The sequence below is a fragment of the Antechinus flavipes genome, chromosome 2 (genome assembly GCF_016432865.1).
Source record: "Antechinus flavipes isolate AdamAnt ecotype Samford, QLD, Australia chromosome 2, AdamAnt_v2, whole genome shotgun sequence".
NCBI lineage: Eukaryota > Metazoa > Chordata > Mammalia > Dasyuromorphia > Dasyuridae > Antechinus > Antechinus flavipes.
Genome location: NC_067399.1, coordinates 5,192,006 through 5,209,190, shown reverse-complemented (window position 1 = coordinate 5,209,190; position 17,185 = coordinate 5,192,006). Strand labels below are relative to the sequence as shown.

The 17,185-nt window shown below is 41.6% G+C and overlaps 1 protein-coding gene across 1 annotated transcript in view; it reads right to left on the bottom strand.

The window, feature by feature from the left end:
• Nucleotides 1-685: 685 nt before the first annotated feature.
• LOC127546299 (cytosolic 5'-nucleotidase 1B-like) overlaps nucleotides 686-17,185 on the bottom strand; it is a 61,162-nt gene continuing 44,662 nt past the window's right edge. Inside the window, exons 12-14 of the mRNA XM_051973496.1 lie at nucleotides 16,183-16,290; nucleotides 4,320-4,739; nucleotides 686-1,629 (exon numbers count right to left, since the gene is read on the bottom strand). Coding sequence (XP_051829456.1) covers nucleotides 1,012-1,629; nucleotides 4,320-4,739; nucleotides 16,183-16,290 — 1,146 coding nt within the window. The 3' untranslated portion in view covers nucleotides 686-1,011. The remainder of the gene's footprint in view (nucleotides 1,630-4,319; nucleotides 4,740-16,182; nucleotides 16,291-17,185) is intronic.

Below are 17,185 nucleotides of genomic sequence, written 5' to 3'. Positions count from 1 at the left end.
CGAGGTGTAAGACAGATTTATTAGCTCCGATTTTCCCAAGTTACATTTTAGTTGATTTCCTGTCCATATTGCTAAGCTCTGCAGACTCCTTTATAGGATTAAGGTTTTTTCTGAAGAAGTCGGAGAGCACAGGATGCAGCCATACCGACCACACCTGCACGGCCACACCTGGGATGCTACAAACGTTACCAGTCCTGGATCACAAAGCTCCATGTCCAACACGGACACAAAGCAGCCGTGATTTACGATCTGCCAGGATCCCCCCCACTCTCGGAGAGTGAAGGCCGAGAAAGACCTTAAAAATGGACTTCAAAGCAGCAGCTGCTCTCACCCTTGGCAAAGAGTGACAAGCAGAGTGGGTGCATTTCAAGCTGTACTACATTTTCACTGGGTTTTCTGCACTTTTATGAGATGGCAGAAAACTACAAACAAACCCCCCAAAATCACTCAACAACAATAAAAACCCCTGTTACTTAAAAAGCAAAATGGGGAACTTTGAGGCTGCTGCTCCAATGAAATGACCCAGGCTCTAAAGTGAAAGCAAAGCACATGGTGAAGAAGGACACCCAGGCTGGAGCCTCTGGGAATTGGGATCAGTGCTACCTGTCACCCCCGAGGTAGCCACTTGGCAGTTGGGAGCTTGGGCCCAGTGAGCGAGTTTATCAGCAGAAAGAAGCACACAGCGTCAAGCTTCATCAACAGTGTTTATTCCAACAATTCTGAATCCCACGCCAGGGGGACTCCTGGCAGTGACATCACTGCCCGGTTCTGAATTCAAGTAAACACTTGGTTTTTTAGCTTAACAAACAGCTGCTCGTCTGAGAGCATTAAGACTAGGGGTTTTCTGTAGCCTCAAGGACGTGGCCATGTCCATTAGTGTTGGAGCCTTTCAAGGTCGCAATGATTAAGAGAAACCACACAACATATTTAGTGCCTAAGTGCCCCAGTCCCAAGGCCCATCCCTGGGAAAGGGCCTGCCAAAACCAACTCTCCTCCCCACACTCCTGAGAGCTACTTTAACAGGCCCACCATCACTTCACTGATATCCCAGAGCTTTCTTGCCACAGAGTCATCCATGGCTTTGGGCAGGAGCTCCTCCTCTTTGCAGTCCCCAAAGTACTTTCCCGACACCCCCTCCACTTCTGCTGAGGAGGCCAGGTAGACTGAGGTTTGGGCTCCTTCCACGGGCGTTTTGAAAAAAGCCCATGACACCAGATTGAAGAGAGGCTTGGCCAGCAGGGGGATGTTGATGTGCCTCCCCAGATTGGTCCGGACAATACCAGGGTGAAGCACGTTGACGGTAACATTCGTGCCTTCCAGGCGGCGGGCTAGTTCTCTGGCAAAGAGAATATTGGCCAGCTTGCTCTGACTATAACAGAAACTTTTATTATATTTTACCTCACTATTCAAATCTTCAAAGTTGATTTCCCCGTATTTGTAAAGCTTGGAAGAAACCACCACGATCCTGCTGGGGGCCGAGTCTTTAAGGCGGTCGAGAAGCAGGTTGGTGAGCAAGAAGTGGCCCAGGTGATTCACCCCAAACTGCATCTCAAAGCCGTCTTCGGTCTTCGTGTAGGGGCACTGGAAGACCCCTGCGTTATTGATCAAGACATCTACCCGGGGCTCCTCCTGCAAAGGTAAAGAGACATTGGACAGGGACTCGAGGGCCTGTCCCGATTGACCCTTGGCCCAATGATGTCAGAAACTGTAACCAAAAAAAGAATCTAGACACAATAATGTAAGAAATAATCCAAGAAAATTGTCTTGGAGTGATAGAACATGAGGCTTAAGTAGAAACAAAAAGAAATCCAGTGATTACCATCTCCAAGATCCTCAAAGAACTGATCATCACCTCAAAGGACACAGGTCCTGGAATCATGTATACTGGCAATCAAAAGAACTAGGCCTGCAGCCAAAAATATCACATCCAGCAAAATTATCCATAATAATGAATTGTTAAAAATGGACATCCAACAAGCTTGCAGATTTTCAGAACTTTATTTTAACTAACCATAAACTTAATAGAAAATTTAACATATAAGGCCCACTATCAAAGATTAATTTCAAGAAACTTTATATGGACAAATTATGTTTTTTTACATGGAAATGTATATTATATATTTAAGATTGACATCAGCAGTTGGGTAGCTCAAAAAAAGTTTGGGACAGAATGGACTCAAAAAAAAAAAAAAGGATAATCACCTAGAAAAAGATAATAGTAATTATGTTATACAAATGAAGTACGGAGAAAGAATAGACAGAGAAACACTGGAAGGCTGAAGGCTTGTAGTTCTGAAAATCTCCCATCGGAAAAGGTAAAACGGGCAACATTACATATATACCATGAAGGAAACAGAACTTTCCAAAATCTATAAAGAAATAAGGGGGAGAGGTGGAGGGAGAGAATAGGAGAAGGTGGGGTATAGGATGGTATAGGATGTGTAGACTTATGGCAGTGGGAGAAGGTGTGTAGGCTAATGGGAAAGGGATAAAAGATAAATTGGTGGTACAGAGAGCGTGCAGAATAATGGTAGTAGGATAAGCTGTGTAGACTAATGGGAAGGAATAAAGAAGGGGGGAAAGGGCAGCATAAATTAGGTGAGGTACATTAATTTAGATTAATTGGAATGGGATAAAGTGTGTAGATTAATGGGAATGAGATAAAGAGGGAAGGAAAAGGTGAAGGGGAGAAGATAAGGGAGGGATCAATGGGTAAGGGAAGGTTAAGTAATATCAAGGCAAGTTAGCAAAATTAAAGCAGGAGTCAGCAAGGTTAGGATATGCAGGTTTACATGTGTAAATGTGTGTGTGTGTGTGAGTATAGAGGTCTATGTGTCTGTGTACAGAGAGGTATGTGTGCAGGGGTGTCTGTGAGTGGGGGTGGATGTGTGGGTATATGTGCACATATAAATACAGCTGTGCTACAGCCTGCTGGTGGGAGGTGGGGGATGAAAGGGTAAAAAGAATAAAGTAAAAGTTACAAAAGAGAGCTAAAGAACGGCCTACAAGGAGGCGAAGAAAATATCATCTCGCCTATTATTATTGATGCTTTCTTGAAATAGAAATTTGTTATAGATTTTGAAAACTACTTATATTCTACTGAACACACGGCAATTTTTAAAAACATTTATTACATTTCTTCTTTTTTTATTATTCTATTTTTTTATTATTTTTTTCTTATTATGTATTTGATTCAGTTTAAAAAATGAAACAATGGGGAAAAAACAACCACTGTCAGACCTATCAAGGAGTCAAGGCAGCCCGTCCCTGACTTCGGTCCCCTCTCCAGACCACCACAGGCGGTCTCCCTGGCCCTGAAGCAGGCTCCGGCCCTGGTTGTTTGGTTATTGCTTCTGGGCTCATGACCCGTCGGCCATTCCCTTCCCCAGCTCACTCTGCTGAAGAGGGAAACTGAGGCAGAGCGGTTAGCGCCCTGACTGGCTCCGGGTGCTAGTCAGTAACTGTGCCAGGCTAACGCCCCCCAGGGGCCGGGCCCACCTCTGACTCCGGTGCCCCGGGTGCCAGTCAGTAACTGTGCCAGGCTAACGCCCCCCAGGGGCCCGGCCCGCCTGTGACTCAGGTGCCCCGGGTGCCAGTCAGTAACTGTGCCAGGCTAACGCCCCCCAGGGGCCCGGCCCGCCTGTGACTCCGGTGCCCCGGGTGCCAGTCAGTAACTGTGCCAGGCTAACGCCCCCCAGGGGCCCGGCCCGCCTGTGACTCTGGTGCCCCGGGTGCCAGTCAGTAACTGTGCCAGGCTAACGCCCCCCAGGGGCCCGGCCCGCCTCTGACTCCGGTGCCCCGGGTGCCAGTCAGTAACTGTGCCAGGCTAACGCCCCCCAGGGGCCCGGCCCGCCTCTGACTCAGGTGCCCCGGTTAGAAGAGCTGAGCCTTGAGGGAGGGGGCTTCCTCACCGGGAGCACTTGGCTCCGCAGCCCTCTCCCCAGCCGCGGGACCCCTTTTTCCGCACCCCCAGGACCCCAACTCGTGGGAGCGACCCCGAAAGTGTCGGCGCCGGGGACTTCTCGGCTCGGGCCTCCGCGCCTTGGCGCTTCCGCTCCTCATTCTCCCGCTCCACAGCCCGCGCTTACTTCGGGACTCTCCTTCAGGTTCCACCTTCTCTAAGGTGGCCGTCTCTGACTCTCTCGCTACCTGCAGAGACCACGTGTGCCAGGGGGAGGGAGGGTGCGAGGACGGCTCACTGCGCATGCCCCGTTCACCTGCCACTACCCCCTTCACTGCGCATGCTTTTCCCACCAACAGTCCCCACCCACCCGTCCACAGGAGGCTGCAGCCCGCCTCACTGCGCGTGCCCCGTTTACCTGGAGCACCTCTTGACAGAAGGTGCGCACGGAGCGCAGCGACGCCAGGTCCAGTTCCTTGACTATGAGCTCTCCGGCGGGGCCGTCCTCGGCCGCGGGCGGTGCTTGGGCCCGGGCCCGCTCCAGCTCCTGTTCCCGGCGGAGCTCAGAAGCGGCTTCCTCGGCGCGCCCGCGGTCGCGGCAGGCGAGGATGACGCGGGCCCCCCGGCGCAGCAGCTCGGCCGCTGTGGCCCGGCCTAGGCCGCTGTTGGCGCCCGTCACGATGACCGTCTTGCCGCGCATGAGGCCGGCCGTGATCTGCCCCGCAGGCATCAAGTAGCGGCGTGCCGTCAACCACAATCCCCCGCCCAGGGCCGCCGCCAGCAGAGCCGAGCACAGCGCCACCATAGCTGGGGCTCCGACAGCGCCTGCGCATGTGTTCTAATTACCCCCCCCCCCCGCGGTGGTTTCTGGGACTCGTAGTTTTGCTAACCTTGTGGGGGGCGGGGCCCGGTATTTTTGAGTGGAGACTCTCCCAAGTGTCCCTGGAGGCCACGCTTTATTTCCCTCCCCCACCCCTGCCCCCCAGAGGTCGCCCCCTCCGCGGATCCCTTCTGGTCCCCGTTGTGGTGTTCAGTTGTGACCTCATCGGGCTTTTCCTGGCAGCGGCTTCTCGTTTCCTTCTGCAGCCCATTTTACAGATGAGGAAACCGAGGTAAGCAGGGACACACAACTGATAATGACTGAGACCAGATAGGAACGATTATGAACGTAGACATCAAGCATTATCATCAAAAGATGTTTGTCAAGCATTTGCTATTGACCAGCGACATTGCCAAGGGCCCCACCGTTACTTTTTCCCCCTCCAATTAACTTTATTGTTTTATAGAGAGAAATTGGGCCATGAAACTGCAATTATACCAGGAAGAGGTCATAGCCAAAACTGGCCTATATGATATTATATACAAATTCGCAGTTGCTTATAATCATGGATCGGCACGGGGTCCATCTTCCCAATGGGTTTGGGTTTGAGGAGAGGTCCATGCATCTCACCAGACAGGCCCGTGCCCGTGGCCCACAACACAAAGGCTCAGCATCCTCATGCCATAAAAAGGCCACTCTTACTTAGGGTCAGAACCAAAAATGCCTTATTTAGAGTTGGAAGGAATTCTAGAATTAGTTCAAAACCCTCATTTTTCAAAAGGAATAAAAGAAAAACAGAGAAAGAGGAGAGGTCAGAGTTCAACCCCAAATCTCTTGACCTCCTAGTCCTTTCTACTGAATAATAAATGTTCCCAGTATCTCTAAACTACTGGTCTGCCCTTTCTTAGACACACTCCACCTTGCTTATAAATTAGGTGAAAGGTACAGAATTGAACAGAACACTAGAAAAGTTTCTTGATCAAGGCAAAATGTTACTTCCCTTGTTCTCCATTAATTCAGTCAAGGTGTATTTTTTTTTTTTTTTTTTGGCTACTATAGTACACTTGAAGAATGTGAAATTTGAAATCCAGCAAAAAACAAAAAAATAAAACCCCCAACTCAGAATCCGTCTGCCCTCTCTCATCGTTCCCCAAACAACTTCCCATATTTTCATTTGTGAAATTAATTCAAATGCAGAATTTTGCATTAATCTATGTTAAAATCCCTCATATTCAGACCTACTCATTCTCCCTCATTGAATTTTTTTCATTCAAATAATTCAAAATCTCCCCAAGCTACTACTTATTCTCCATCTCTCCCTTTGTCCTCCCTGTGATCTTCATTCTCTGAGTTCTTTCTGGGTTCACGTTTCCTTTTTCCAACTTTACAGTTATCTAGGTGGCAGCTAGATGGCACAGTGGATGGAGCACTGAGTCTGGAAGACCTGAGTTCAAATCTAGACTTGGACACTAGTTGTGTGACCCGGAGCAAGTCGTTTAACTTCTGTCTGCTTCAGTTTTCTCAGTTCTAAAATGTGAATAATAATCCTACCTCCCAAGGTTGTTGTGAAGATCAGATGGCAATCTGTGAAGTGCTTCTCCTGATTCTTGGCAGGTGGTCAATGCTTAACAAAGACCATCCCTCCCTTGCTGCCCCCTACCCCCATCTCTGTATCAGTCTGTTTGTATGGTCCTTAAATTAAGAAAGGTTTCAACATTTTAAATAGGATAAAACTTGATTTAAAGATGACAAAAACATTCTTAACTCACGGATACCTGGTAATCCACCAATGTGAGCGCCGAGTGTGACTCTCATTTTTTGATGTACCTTATTTTCTGAGCATGCTGAATGATGAAACATTTCTTGAGTCACTCATTCTCAGAAAAGTCAAGTATTCATTAGTCTGAATAAAACTGAGACCTATAGAATAGTCATTAATGAGAGAAAAATAAGACAAACTAAAGTATTAACTGGCAGAACATAAACATTCAAAAAACTCTACAAAACAACATCAACAATAGAAAAAAAATGACTGACTCTAAGAGCAAAAAGTTTCTTATATTTAGTGTCTAGAACTTTGTTCTGCTCAATAAATTGATGGATCTTCCTGATCTGTGGAGTCATATAGAAGAGATAAATTATCTACAATCCAAATTGAAATTGAAAAGAGAGAGAAGGTTGCTTATACAAGTATAAAAGGCTTGTAGATAAAAATGGCAGTAATTTAGTGGTTAAAGTTTACAAAGTGCCTCAGTCTTACTCGCCTGAATGTGTGCCTTTAGTCTGTTAAATGAAGGGCCAAAAGCCCTTCATCCAACATGGATGGAGACCATGTTGAGTTACCATCATTACTGGGACAATTCTGATCATCCTTCCTGGCTATCACAGAAGCAAAAGAATCATTTTCTTAAAGCAGCTAGCCAGTGCATTGCTACTTGTAATTGAATCATATTCTTCGGTGGAGGACTATCAATTATTTGTTATTTCCATCTCAACCAAGATTGGTTGGTCAAATTCAGACAATTAAATGCATCTCACTGATGTGCACTTGAAGAACAAGTGGTAGAAATCTAGGCACCGAGGAAGTATCTCTAAAACAGAAAGAAAAAAAAAATAGTATCATGGAACAAAGATTCAACAAAAAGCTGGTGCAAACAGCCCTTTAGGATTGGAGTAGCCCCCCTTCTGGAGATTCTTGTACTAGCAGAGTTAATCTTAGGGGTTTAAGTGCCTTGCAAAGAACTCTTATGAAAATATTTGGATTAACTTTATGAAGGGAAGTATCTATGTTCTTGTAGTTGAATCCACCAAAGAAGAAGACAGAAACCCTACACAAGAAAAACAAAATAGAGATTGTTAGTATTGAGCCTCCCCTTTTAATGCCCTCACCCCCAGTCCATGGCAAATTTCCAGTGAAGTTAGCAAAAGAAAATTTGTACTTTGTAGCTCAGGATCAATTATAAGGGATCTCCCACAACCATAGCTTATCCTGTCCCCTCTGCTCCAGGTCAGACACAGAGTCCCTATAGACATTTGGGAAGCTCCTCTAACTTTGTGCATCTCGCATTTCTTTGAAGCTAATTCAGTTCTGCTTTGCTCATAGATCACATGGTGAGGGCGTGCCATGCTGGGTAGTCTAGTACCAGTGTTTCCCATGTCCTACAATCATTGTGAGTGTTCTTCTGACTACTTTGTCAGGGAAGACTAGAAAATCACTCAGCACAATTAAAGAACAGTATAAATATGGGCTATTAATAGTGTCTGGAGGAAGGGAGTGTGATAGAAACCTAGAGGAAGGATCAACAGATTCAGGGTGGAAAAACACTAGAGTGTGGGAAAGTTGGGTAGGGAGTTAAACCACATTAAAGCAACATATAGATTCTATACAAAGCAAAGTGACTGACCTTGAGGACAGGTTGTGCAGAATGATTGAGGACTCTTAAGTCTCTAGGAGAAGTAAAACAATCATGAAACGTGATCACCATTACCATGGAGACAACAATCCCCTGGTCACTCAGCCCACAGATCACCACCAGATCCAAATAAAACAAAACAAATTTAAACACCACATTTTACAAGTAGCTGGTAAAAGACCTTCTCAACAAGAAGAAAAGGCCCTTGGAGTAACACTGCCTCATCCTTATTTGCTGCAGAAGACAGTGTTCCCCAAAGAACATGGATCCTCCATGGCCGGACCCCTCGCTGCCATTCCAACCTGCTCACATCTTACTTTCTACTCCAATATGTTCTGATCCTGGCCTTCTGGCTCTTTCTTGTGATGGAGGTGAACCCTGAAATTGTGTCCCCTTTAATCTGTAAAATAATCACTCTGAAACTGTGTCCCCTTTGATCTGTAAAAGAAGGGAGATTGGGGTCTCTCAGACTCCAGACTGGGAAGGGGCATATTTTTCAGAGGGGCCTTTTTCTAAGATAAGCAGCATCATTCAACTGGAGATCTTGGGAAAATCACACCCCCACCCCAATTGATCTTTTGGGTAGCCAGATTCCCATTCAGGAAATTCCAAATTCTGGAAAAAAGCCTTCAAAGTGATTTCATTCAGTTGGAAGATCTTGGTCTGATAATCAGCTCAAACTGTCCTCATCTCCAAGATTTGCTCATAAAATAGCTTTCTGTTAACACATTCTTTGAAAATCTCATTAAGAGATTTGTCCCCTAAGAGAGAGCTGCTTAGTGAAAAATAAACCTTCCTTTTTGCCACTAATTTCAGGGTTTGACCTGCCTCTCTATGCAGAGTGGATCTCTCCCCCTTCTCACACTGCATCACTAGCACATGTTGCCTGTCTCCTACCTCCTTGAATTTTCAGGGGCTCTTCCTCAAAGTTGGAGGGATTACCTTCCGTCCTCCATCTGGCAGATCCCTCCTCTTCTCCCTTCTGCCCTTGCGGGGTGGTTCCTATCTTCCCTTCCCATATACTTACTGGATATGTCATCTGAATGTCATCTCTCCCCTTTGGATGTGTGATCCTTGTGGAAAGAGTCTGTGTTCTCCCTCTCCCTCTCCCTCACTCTCTCCTTCTCCTCCCTTTCCTTTCCCTCCCTCTCCCTTCTCTTCTCTCTTCTCTCTCTTTCTTTGTAGCTCCAGGCTTCATGCACTGCTTGGTAGATAGTAGGCACTTGATAATTTAAATTATACTCTCCCCTGAGAGAGCTGCCCCACAGAATCAAGGTAAAGTGTTATCTGAATGGGACTACTTCAGTCCAGAACCACTCTTAGCCCTAGCTGGAGATGGAAATCAGTCCAGGGACACGCATTCAAATGAAAAATTTCTGTTCAATTCCGAAAATCTCTGATTCCAACTCAAACTGCCCCCCAGCCTTCAGCCAAAGTTTTAATTATAAAAAGAGGCAACGTGGGGCTCATTCCTTGCAGAGAACCTAACATGCCATGCCAAGGAACCTTTCTCCTTGGCATAGCTGCACCCCCCTGCCTGCTGAAAGACATTGTCTTTTTCAGCATTAACCTCTCTTTGTCTCTCTCACACATTTCCCTAAAAGGACCCTATTCACTTCTTTGCTAGAGGATTTCTCCACTAGAAACTTTCTCTTTCTCTGCTAGAGGATTTCTCTGCTAGATCTTTAATAATAAACTTCTTTTGCCAGTTCAACTTTTCGGGTTTGTAAATTCATTTACCAAAAGGGGTTCCCACAACTCCTTGCCCTGCACCAAACCTCATCACATCTACCAAAAAGTCCAAGAATAAAAAAACAAAATGATAGATATTCAACATTGCGTATTCTGTCAGATTCCGTTAATGTATTAGGTTTTTTTGTTTGTTTTTTTGGGTTTTTTTACATTTTATTATGTTTCAAGAAATGTCTCTCTTGCTAGGAGAAAAGGAGGAAAAGAAATATATTCAGAAATAAAAGTGATATAAAAACATGCTTATCAACAGAATTTAATAAAAACACAATCCAAGAAGATTGAAGAGTTGTAAGAATCTCAATTCCACTCAAACTCTTAATCCAGTCTAATCCAATCCATTTTTTGTTAGTTGTCCTATGGGCAAGTTCCTAGGTAATATAAAGACAAAATTATTAAAAAAAAAACCCTGCTTTCCTCATTCAAATCAACCAATAAACATTTATCATTTAAGCCCCTACTTTGTGCCTCATACAAGGCTTAAGGACTTAGGGAGTGACTAGTCCATTAAGGTGCTCTAAAAATTAAATGTGTAAGAGGTACCCCTTCTTGCTAAGGACAACTCTTATCTGCATCCTGGACTATTGCACGTGTAGTCTGATCATTGCTCCCTGCTTCAGTTGTCCCTCAGAGCAGTCCTTCCTCCCTTAGCTAACAATCTCATCTGAAGATCCCTTATGACCCCCTCACTCCGCCTATTCAATGAACTCCAGGTCATCTTCAGAACCAGGCATTAAGTCCTCTGGTTCACTTTTAAAACCCTTCCTAGCCAGGGGCTTCCGTGGTCTTCTGGACTTCCTGCCCCATCCTGGGCTCCATGGAATCTGGCTCTGTAGACACTGGCCTCTGCTGTCCTTCATATACAATATTCCATCTCTGGGCTCGGGCCATTTTCACTGGCTTTTGTCCACACTTCTTCCTTTCCTTGCTTCTCTCTGCTTCCTGCTTCCCTGGCTTCCTTCTCTTCCTAACTAAAGCACCACCTTTTGCCAGTCCCTCCGAGATCATCTTGAGTTTATCTTGTATATATTCTATTCATATATCATTGTTTTATTGTCTTCCCATTAGACTGAGCTTTTTGAGCTTGTGGATATAAAAGAGGGAAAGAGTCTGAAAAAGAGGCACTTAAACAATGCCTGTTGACTGACTGACTTCCTGGAGCCCACCCCTCTCACCTGTTCCAGGAGCTTTCCCACTGCTTATTTCATCCCCTCTCTAATATTCAGTGTATAATTATCCAACATTTCTTCGGTAGCCTAGGAATAGATCTCCTCTACCTTAATAAGTCATTCAGCAAGTATCCCAGACACCACATTAGGCTCTTGGGATAGTCACCATTCTCAAGGAGATATCATTCTATCACAGGTGACAATGTGTACATAAATAAATTAAAGGCAAATGTGGGAGGGGGAAGAAGGGGTTCAGGAAAGGCTTCCTCCTTTCTATAGGTGATGTCACCTCAGAAGAGGTTTTTTTTTTAAACTTTTATTGTTTTTTCGGGATTTACATGTACATGTTGAGAGAGAAAAATCAGAACAAAAGGGGAAAAAAATCATGAGAGAAAAAAAAAAGAAAAAGTGAACATAGTATGTATTGATTTGACATTCAATTTCCATAGTTCTCTTTCTGGATGTAGATGGCATTTTGTATCCAAAGTCTATTAGGACTGCTTGGGATCACTGAGCTGCTGAGAACCACGTTTTTCCTAGTTGATCATCACATAATCTTGCTGTTATTGTGTACAAAGTATTCCTGGCTCTGCTTGTTTCACGCAGCATCAGTTTGTGTAAATCTTTCCAGGCCTTTCTAAAATCATCTTGTTCATCATTTTTCATAGAATAATAATATTTCTTAATATGATATATTATATATCATATCTATATATAATACTCATATTCGTATTCATAATTTATTCAGCCATTCTCCAATTGATGGGCATCTGCTCAGTTTCCACTTCTTTGCCACCACAAAAAGAGCTGCTACAAGTATTTTTGCACATGTGGGTCCTTTTCCCTCCTTTATGATCTCTTTGGGATATAGACCCAGTGCTGACACTGTTGAATCAAAGGGTATGCACAGTTCTATAGCCTTTTAGGCATAGTTTCAAATTGCTCTCCAGAATGTATCAAAATTGGATCATTTCCCAAGTCCACCAGCAATGTGTTAATGACCCAGTTTTCCCTCATCCCCTCCAACATTTGATGGCTTTAATTTCATCATCTGAAAATTGTCTGTTTGTATCTTTTGACTTTTTATAAGTTGGGGAATGAGTGGCTTGTATTCTTATGAATTTGACACAGTTCTTTATAAATTTTAGTCATGAGGTCTTTATCAGAAATGCTGGCTGTACAAATTGTTTCCTAACATTGTGCTTCTTTTGTGTTGCCTTTGTTTATGCAATTTTTTTATTTAATGTAATCAAAGCTGTCCATTTTGCATTTCATGTTCTCTAGTCCTTCTTTGATCAATATAATATAATTTGGTAAAAATTCCTCCCTTCTCCAAAGATCTATTAAACGATCTCTTGCTCTCCTAATTTGCTTGTGATATTACTCTTTATACTCAAATCATGTACCCATTTTGACCTGATTTTTGTATGGGATATACAGAAGAGTTCTAAGGGAGACAAGATTCTAAGAGGTAGAAGTGAGCTGGGGATAGATATTCTGCTCATTAATCTTCTTTTTCTATTTGTTATTATTTGTTTCTAGGGTTATAACTTTTCCCACGAGGACTGCATTAGCTGCATCCCAGAAGTTTTGGTATGTTGTTTGATCACTGTCCTTTTCTTTTACATGATTATTAACTGTTTCTATAATTAAATAATAATATGGAATAATAATATGGAATAATATTATCAAATAATTTCCAAAATTAAATAATTAAATATAATTTTTGAGAGGTGTGAAGTGGTACCTCAGAGTTGTTTTAATTTCTCTAATCAATAATGATTTGGACTAAATGACTTTAACTTCTTTCATTTCTTCATTTGAAAATTTTTCCTATCCTCTAACTATTTATCAATTGGGAAATGACTTGTATTCTTATAAATTTGAGTCAGTGAGACCTTTATCAGAAAAAGTCTGTAAAAAATTGTTTCCCAACTTTCTGTTTCACTTCCGACTTTGCAATGGTTTTGTTTGTGCAAAAACTTTCAATTTATTATAATCAAAATTTTCTATTATGCATTATATAATATTCTCTATTCTTCTTTGGTTATTATTAATTTCTCCTGTCAAAACCTGACAGAAAAACTCCTAATTTGCTTAAAGTATCACTCTTTAAATCAGGAACTCATTTCGACCTTATCTTGGTATAGGGTATTAGGTGTTGGTCAATGCCTAGTTTCTGCCATACTATTTTTCAGTTTTCCCAGTGGTTTTTGTCAGATAGTGAGTTCCTATTGCAGACATTAGAGTCTGGATTTATCAAACAATAGATTACCATTATTATTGACTGTTGTATACCTCACCTATTCCACTGATTTCACCATTCTGTTTTTTAGTCAATACTACATAGTTTTGATGAACACCATTTTATAATATAGTCTTAGATTTGGTATGGCTAGGCCGCCTTCCTTTTTATTTATTTTTTCATTAATTCCCTTGCTATTCTTGACCTTTTGTTCTTCTAGATAAATTTTGTCATTTTTCTCTAGCTCTATAAAATCATTTTTTACAGTTTGATTGGTATGGTACTGAATAAGTAGATAAATTTAGTTAAGATTGTCATTTTTATTTTGAGCAATTGATATTTTCCATTTGTTTAGATCTGACTTTATTTGTGTGAAAAGTGTTTTGTAATAATGTTCACATAGTTCCTGGGTTTGTCTTGGTAGGTAAAATCCCAGATATTTTATATTGTTTGCAGTTATTTTAAATGGGCTTTCTCTATCTCTTGCTGCTGGGTTTGTTGATAATAGATAGAAATGCCAATGATTTATGTGTGTTTATTTTATGTCCTGCAACTTTGCTAAAATTGTTAATTGTTTCAAGTTGTTGTTGTTGATTCTCAAGGATTCTCTATAACATCATGTCATCTGCGGAGTGAGAGTTATATTTTCTCATTGCCTACTCTAATTTCTTCAATTTTTTTTATCCTGTTGCTAAAGCTAACATTTCTAATATAATTTTGAATAATAGTGGTGATAATGGCAACCTTGTTTAACCCTTGATCTATCTCTGTTATATATAATGTTCATTAATAGTTTTAGGTAGATGCTACCTATCATTTTAAGAATAATTCCATTTATTCATATGCGTTCTAGTGTTTTTTTTTAAATTAACAATGGGTGCTGTATTTTGATAAATGCTTCTTTCTTGATTTTGATAATCATATTAGTTTTGTTAGCGATATGGTCAATTATATCAATAGTTTTCCTGACATAGAGTCATCCCTGCATTTCTGATATAAATCCCAGTTAGTCACAATATAGTATCCTGGTGATACATTGCTACAAACACTTTGCTAATATTTTATTTAAAATTTTTGTATCAGTATTCATTAGGGAGATTGGTCTATAATTTTCTTCCTCAGTTTTGGCTCTTCTTGGTTTAGATGTCAGCACTACGTCTGTGTCTTGAAAGGAATTTGGTATATATTCTATATAATATTGGAAATAATTATTCTTTAAATGTTTGGTAGAAATCATTTGTAAATACATCTGGTCCTGAAGATTTTTTCTTAGGGAGTACTCTTAGGGAGTATCTTAGTAGCTTGTTTGATTATCTCTCCTTTATTTTATTCATGTATGCATCTAGAAATATAAAATTTCCCCTAAGAACTGATTTGGATGAATCTCAAAAATGTTGGTTATGTTGTCTCATTATTGTCATTCTTTTGGATGACATGATTGGTTCTATGATTTGGTATTTGACCAACCCATTCTTTAAGATTAGGTTATTTAAGATTAGTCTATTTTTCATGGCTCTTTATTATATTTAATTTTTATTGCATGATGATTTGCAATGGATGCATTTAATATTTCTGCCTAGAAAGGTATTTTGATTGTGAGATTTTTATGACTTAATTTATAATCAGTTTTTTTTTTTTTGTTGGTGCCATGTACTACTGAGAAAAAGTTATATTCTTTCCATCCCCATTCAATTTCCTCCAGAGATCTATCATACCTAACTTTCCAAAAATTCTATTTACCTCCTTAACTTGTTTGTTGTTTGTTTTGTGATTAAATTTATCTAGTCTGAGACAGAGAGGTTGAGATTTCCTAGTAGTATAGTTTGAATGTTTATTTCATCCTGCAAGGCACTTAATATTTCTAAAAATTTGGATGCTATACCACTTAGTGCATATATTTTTAATATTGATATTATTTCATTGCCTATGATACCTTTTAGCAAAATTTGGTTTCCTTCTTTATCTCTTTGAAATAGATGTATTTTTGCTGTTGCTTTGTCTGATATTAGGATTGATACTCATTTTTTCCCTTTTCAACTGAAGCATAATATATTCTGCTCCAATATGTTACCTTTATTCTGTGTGTATCTTTTGACTTCAAATGTATCTCTTGTAAACAATGTATTGTAGAAGTCTGGCTTTTAATCCACTCTGCTATATTTCCATTTTATGGGAGAATTCATCCAATTCTGTAATGAGCTGAGGCTCGAATTGATGCACTGAGGTCCCAAGCACGTGAGGCTAAATAGTAATTGGACCATACTCTATTAATATATATACTTGGAGAAAGAATGGCCCCCACCCACTCTTTGTGCAAGTTCTGATGTATTGTATAGGAAATGACGATTTTGTTGGGTGGAGGCAGGGGGCATGGAGAAGGAAGCGGATCTGGGATCTGGGAGCATACCTTTTGCTGTATCATAGATCCCGAAATAGGCTGCTCTATAGATAATGATATCCTGCACTAAGACATTGAAACCTTGATACAAGCCACGAATTCCATCAGACTTGGTGATTTTCACAAGGCAGTCTCCCAGGCCTTTGAATTCTCTCTCAGTGCCAGACTTCCCAACATCAGCTGCCAATCAGGTTCTCGCAAAATCCAAGGGATAGACAAAGCAGAGAGAAGTGGCTACAGCGGCACCACCAGAGGCAAGATTGCCAGCAAAATACCTCCAGAATTGTGTGTGCTTGTCTACTCCTCCCAGAAACACTTGCTTATACTTATCCTTAAAGGCAAAGTTAAGGGCCTGGGTGGGGAAATATCTGATGACATTTGCCAAGTTACCCCGCCAGAAGGAAAGCATTCCTTGTTTCTTTGGAATTTGGACTATACAATCCATTATGCCCTTGTACTGCTTATCTGCAGCAATTTGTTTACTTGCATGCTGCACCTGTAATAAGAGCTTGACTCTTTCGATCGGGGCCACAGCAGTCTTGGAGATAGCAGTGGCGATGCCACCGGCCAAGAAATCCTTGGCGAAGGAGATGGCCTGTTCCATCATGGTTACAGAGGGTAAAGGTGTTGGAGAGAGAGCAAGAAAGCCGGTGAAAGAGGACTGAAAGGTGGAGAACTTGTAGCCTGCACAGTCCCTTGCTACAGCTCAGACTGCTGGCTGCCGTCTTGACACAGCTACTCGCATTGCTATCACAACCCCCTCCCCCCCCTTCACCTATGATCTCCCTTCACCTCCAATTCCCCTTCACCTCCACTAAGATAAAGATTGACAATTTTCTCCTAACCTGAAATCCTGACTCCGGCTGATTTTAAAATACGCGGTCATCACACAATTCACCTTTAAAGTCATGATTACTAACTTTGTATTTTCTCCTCCTATTTTCCCAATTTATAATTTTCTTTCTCCTTTCTCCCTTTCCGTCACTATCATTTTGCTTCTGACCCCTCCCTCAATATGTTCTTTCTATCAGTCCCCCCCACTTGTTTTTTACCCCTTTTCTCTTCTACTCCTATCAGCCTCCCCTCTTTCTCCTCCTCCTTTCTCCTCCTATTTCTCTTTGGGTAAGATAAATTTCTATACCCAATGAGATATGTATGTTATTCCTCTTTGAGTCAAATATGATGAGATTAAGATTCAAACTCATCCCCCTCCCTTTCCCTCTACTATAATAGGTCCTTTGTGCTTTTTTATGTGATGTAATTTACCCCATTTTACCAACTCTTCTTCTCCCAAAATAATCCTTTTTCCACCCTTTAATTTACTTTTATATCATCACATCAGTGTCAACTTATACTCTCCATCTATGTATACCGCCTTCTAACTGCCATAACATGAAAACATATAGTTTTCAAATTACAAGCATCATCTTACCATGTAGGGATGTAAATAGTTTAACCTTTAAATAACATTTTTTTCTTTTCTATTTTCC